This window comes from Cynara cardunculus, unplaced genomic scaffold (genome assembly GCF_001531365.2).
Source record: "Cynara cardunculus var. scolymus isolate 2C unplaced genomic scaffold, CcrdV1 Un_Scaffold_2997, whole genome shotgun sequence".
NCBI classification, from domain to species: Eukaryota; Viridiplantae; Streptophyta; class Magnoliopsida; order Asterales; family Asteraceae; genus Cynara; species Cynara cardunculus.
The window spans coordinates 38246-43942 of NW_020201306.1; the positions used below are offsets into that span (position 1 = coordinate 38246).

At 37.4% G+C, this 5697-nt stretch overlaps 1 protein-coding gene across 1 annotated transcript; it reads left to right on the top strand.

Moving 5' to 3' along the window:
• Window positions 1-385: 385 nt before the first annotated feature.
• LOC112503432 lies at window positions 386-847 on the top strand. Its single transcript, XM_025107474.1, has one exon. The coding sequence runs from the start codon at window positions 455-457 to the stop codon at window positions 845-847; it is 393 nt and encodes a 130-aa protein (XP_024963242.1). The 5' UTR covers window positions 386-454.
• The last annotated feature ends 4850 nt before the right edge of the window (window positions 848-5697 follow it).

The window sequence follows — 5697 nt, forward strand, 5'->3', positions numbered from 1 at the left end:
TACTGCATTGCATTAAATGTGCATTTAATACAATGGATATAAATAGATGTGTTTTATCTCCATGCAGAGATACTTTTGGACCCTAAGGGGCTGTTTGTTTTTAAAAAAAAAGCACTTAATACCTCTTATGTCTGAATTGGTCAGACTTTGAGGTATTAAGTGCGTTTGTTTTTTCTTTCAATTAAGAGCTGAATTTGTGTCATTTTGTCTGAATCGTTTAGATGTAATTTGATCTCTGAAAACCTCTTATTTTCCCAACCACCACCAGATCCTTCGCTCGTTTTATCATCTTCCGTTTCCTCTTTGATCTTCTCCAATGGAAAAGGGGGATAAACTTTTTTGGAGGATAAACTTTTTGGAGGATAAAAGGAAGGGTTTTCTTCCTTCCCACTCCACAATCGCCCTCATCGTCCACATCAGATCTAGGGTTTTCTTCCTCTCAATTCAATCAACAATGGCGTTAGAATGGGTTGTTCTCGGCTACGCTGCCGCTGCAGAAGCAGTTATGGTCCTCCTACTAACCGTTCCCGGACTTGGCCCGCTCCGAAAGGGCTTAGTAGCCGTCATTCGTAACCTCCTCAAACCGTTCCTCTCGAWCGTCCCCTTTTGYCTGTTTCTATTCATGGATATCTACTGGAAATACGAGAATYGACCGAGCTGCGCTTCGGACTCGTGTACCCCGACGGAGCATTTGCGTCACCAGAAATCCATCATGAAGAGCCAGCGTAACATGTTGTTGATCATCTCGGCTTTGGTTTTCTATTGGCTATTGTACTCTGTGACTCACTTGGTTGTTAAGATCGATCAGTTGAATAGCAAGGTCGAGAAGTTGAAGAACAAGGAATGATGTGATGGATTATTGAAGCGGTGAACAACAGAGTGGGGTTACCAATGCTTCCCATTGTTAAATCATCCAGGGTTACCAAAGAAAGCACATGCTGATTGCTAGTAACCCAAAAGTTAACTAGCAGGAACACATTTGTTTTTAGGACAAATTAAGACCTTGCAGTCCTTATTCTTTTCTTTTTACAAACAGTCTGACTGATTCAGATTTCAGACTTCAGCACCACCTCTTAAAATTCAGAAGTGAATTCAAACTTCAGACTTCAGCACCTCTTAAAAAACAAACGCCACCTAACTCTTACGTTCATACGTGAAAACACACGTCTAAAGAACACAATACGCTTATCTTCAATAAGCAAGTTAGAATCTCTTTTAAGTATTCTAAATAGTTATTATCATTATCATTATTATCATCCTCATCATCATGATCACCAGGAACTGCCTCATTGTCGGTTTCAGTATCTTCCGAACTTGAAGAAGTTCTAGAAGTACTGTCAGATGAAGTACTTTGCCGATCAGACGCTACCCCCTCCTATTCACCCCTCTCAAATTCTTTTTCCCTAAGCACACTTCCCTATTCAGGTAACCCCTGTTCCTGAACTCTCTCTTCTATCTCTAACTCCTCTCTCACAACTGAGGCATGGGGTGATCCCTGGGTAAGTTCAACCGGATCTGGTTGAACTATAGGATTTACAACTCTCCAATAGTCTATAACGCATTGAGCAGTCTGATCAGCTAAGGCAATTAGTTCTGGTGGTATTTCCATTATAGAATCCAAATCTTCTACTTTTGTATGCTGCCGAATTCTAGACATGACGAATGTCGGCCCCTTTTCAGCATTGGATCTAGCCGGAATGTCTTCATTAGCATTCATCATTGCCTTAATAAAAAGTTGCAGAAACCTTTGGAAGGCACAAATTTCCTGGCTTTAGACGGAAATCTTTTCCCGTTGACAAGCTCCACCAATTCATTCCATATGACTAAAGCATAGTCATAGTTTCTCGAGAARACTATTCCATGAAAGAATTTGAGAAACGAGCTACTGCAAGTATCTATCCCCGCAGTCTTTGACGTCAGGCATCTGTTCAGAATTGAGAACAACAAATGTCAAATGGATGGTAGGAATCGTCTTTTGAACTGTGTTGGGTTAGTCAACTCTACCGAGTATCCTAACCGTTTGATGTCTAAGCACAGTTGTTCATCTGATACAAAATCATCAAATCTAGCAGAGCCTGGTCCGGGCAGACGGAGAATCCTTCTTAGTCGTTTTAATGTCAGACGACTGACATATTCGTCAACTTCCCCTTCAAAATAATTGGTGTCACCGTCTTTTTCCAAAGTAAGCGTACTCMAGAATTGTTGTAAATACAYCATTGGRACAGGTGTATTAGCTGATAAAGAGTAGGCTATGGGGTGTCCTTTCAGTATTTCTGGGTTGATTGGGTATTCGGCTGGCATAACAAAAGAGAAGGAATGGTTGTTAGGTTTTATATCTAGGTATTTTATTTGAGGAAATAGGGTTTCGGAGGGTATGGGTTGGTTAGGCGGGTGGTTTGGAATATTGTCGGATTTGAACGAAGGAACGTGAGATTCCTCGTCAGATTGATGTCTTGTGTCTGCCATTAACCTGTAAAAAATCTAAAATATTAGAACCCATATTATTCAAGAAACTCAAAATTTTGAAAGTAAAAAAAATTGAATTTAAAACAAAAACAAATTTTACTAACAAAAATTTAAAACAAAACAACAAACAAACAAAAAAAATTCTAAAAAAATATAAACACTAAACAAATCTAAACAAAAGACTTAACAAAAAACTTAAAGAAAAAAATTTTGGTGACCGGATTTCATATCCGATCAAAAAAGGAAACCAACTAATATACCAAGTCTAACAAAAAAATCTAATCCGGACAATCATCAACCGGATTAAGGTTGATCGGAGTAAACTCTGATTACCTTCTCCGGTGAGAAATTCGGTCAAAACAAACAACACTCTAAAATCACAATAAAACACACATTAAGGAAAAATTAACCTAAAAATATCAAAAAGAAACAAAAAATTAACATAAAGAAAACTTTATTCGAAACGATTAACAGTGATAAGACCGATTTTTATTATTAAGCCTTTTATGGTTCGATTTACGTTCGATTCAATGTTAATCGTAAACCAGTCCAATCATTCCGAATAAGTCCAATAAAATGATATGGTCAGGTAATTATGATCAAGAAGATCAAACAAAGTGAACCTTAATGAGAAACGGGATGAAACATAGTGTAGATTCAAAGAAACTTTTAGCGTGTTAAACCCTACAATTCATAATGTAAAAACTAATGAAAAACAATAAGTGATGAAGAACTAGAAGATCGATGAAGACATCAAGGCAAAAAGGGCTAAGTCTGGAGTACAACCAGAGGACCGATGGACCACATGGGATGCGATGGAAAGAGCATCCTCATCGATCCTCTGGTCATCAACACTTAGTGAATTCTCCAGCAAATCATCCAGAAGCATGCAATGAAGATTTAAATATAAGGATGATTCATCACACTATGAATGATAGCTGGAGATGACTTGTCAACAACTAGACTTCGAGTTTATCTCTAATGTTATGCTTATCAAAGAGTATATAAACGTTATCTGTTAATAGAAGATTAGCTATAAATCTCATTAGATAGTTATCTTATTATTAGCTTATTAGTATATATAGGTGATTAGGCCTATTGTAAAAAGAGTCGCTTGAATAGCTTTACGTTTTTCTTATATTCAAAGTGAAACCTTTGAAGCTCAAGATTGTTCTTAATTGTTTCTTATTTTCTTCTTGAGTGTTCATAACTTTCTTCATTAAATCACTATAATTTGGTTATTCTTAACTATATTATTAGTGTTATTGAGAGATCTGGGATCAACAATTGGTATCAGAGCTAATTGATTGATTTTCAAATCAAAACGATCATTCAAAAATCTCTCAATTTTTATCTTCTTTCTCGTCAAAACATTACTCCTTCTCTTCAAAATTCTAAATGGCCAACTAGAATTCTACTTATAATGTTGGCTCCCTCACCAAGCCTCCAACTCTYCAAYGAGAAGAATATCCACAATGGAAGATCATAATGGTGAATTTCTTGGAAGGAAAGGACAGGAACCTCCTACGATCTATAATGGAGGGCCCTTACATTCCACAAACTCTTGTCCCAAGAGTTCCAGGAACAAACACCACGGCTGAAATTCATGCATACTACATGCCCAAAGATGAAAAGAATTGGGATGAAGATGACAAGGAAGGAGTAGAAACTAACAAAAAAGGCCAAAAGGTTGATAATCATGGCCCTAGCAAATGAAATCTTTCAATCCCTGGATGCATGTTCCACAACCAAGGAACTATGGGATGAACTGGCAACTCAAGTGGAAGGATGAGCAAAAACGAGAAGAAATCGTAGAGCACAATGTCTCAACGAATATACTAACTTCAAGGCCCTCCCTGATGAACCAATATAGAAAACTTATGATCGTTTTAACACATTGATCAATCAATGTCGTCGAAACGACATCTCTAGAACCAAGGAAGAAAACAATGTTTTATTTCTTAAAAGTCTGGGCGATGGATGGACTCAACTGTCTATGTCCCTTCAAGCAAACCAGGACCTAGATAGCTGGTCACTTCTTGATCTGTATAGAACGCTTGCCGCACAAGAAAATGACATAATGAAAAGGAAGGTTTCTATTGGTGGACCTCTTGCCCTTGCTGCCGACGAAAAAGAAAAATGAAGGACTTCCACCAAAGAATATAAAAAGAAAGGCAAGAAAGCATTGGTAGTATAATCGGAATTTGAAGAAGAAACTTCTGAATCAGATGACGAAATTAGAGCTTTTGCCAAATCTTTGGCCTTGATCACAAAGCAGTTCTAGAGAAAGTTCATCAAGAAACCTTATGAACGAAAAGAGTTCAAAAGGGAAAGATACCAGTCATCATATGAAAGAAAGCCATCCAAATTCCATTAGAGGGAAGATAGAGGAGATGGAAGAGAAGAAAGAGAAGAAAGAAGAGAAGACAAAAGAGACGAGAGGAAAGAAGACAAGGATGGAAGGAAGAATGACCTTCGATGCTTCAGATGTGGAAAGCTAGGTCATTTCTCCAAAGAATGTCGAGGACGATTGGTAAAGGATGCTGATTATTACAAGAACAAATACAAATATAATTCCAGAGAGCGAAGTCTGATGGCTGAAAAAGAAAATTGGGTGTCTGATTCTTCATCAGACGATGAAGACAAATCACTCATATGTCTAATGGCCACGTCCAACGCAGAGTCCGCCCACAACTCTGATGACCAGGTATGTGAGTCTACTTCCAATGAAACCAACTCTGCCCCATCGGAGCTAGAGTTAAGAGTAATTAAACTTTCAGAAGATTTCTTAAAATTAAAAGAGAAATTAAATTTTGAAAAATCTGAAAGTATAAAAGCGGAAAAAGAAGCAAGTTTCTACAAAAGAGAAACTGACCTTCAAACCGAAGAAAAGGCCGAACTAGCAAAAGAAAAGACTCGCATAAGCTCTTTTAAGAAATCAAAGGAAGATAAACTTCTAGAACTAAAAAAACGAATAACTAAGGACCTAGAAAAGGCATTAAAGGAATAAGAGGCAGAGAGACTAAATTAAGTAGCTCTTACAGATTTCTTTCAAAAAGAGTGGGAAATTCTTCACCAGAAGCTTCAAACCAATGAACTTTTGATGAAGAAATATAAAGATGCCCAAGACGTCTATGAAAAATTAAACGGCCAAAAGGATACTCAAGGGATTGGATTCAATGAATTGGATTCTTTCATCGAATCAAAGAAGTCCACCCTTGAATCCACTTT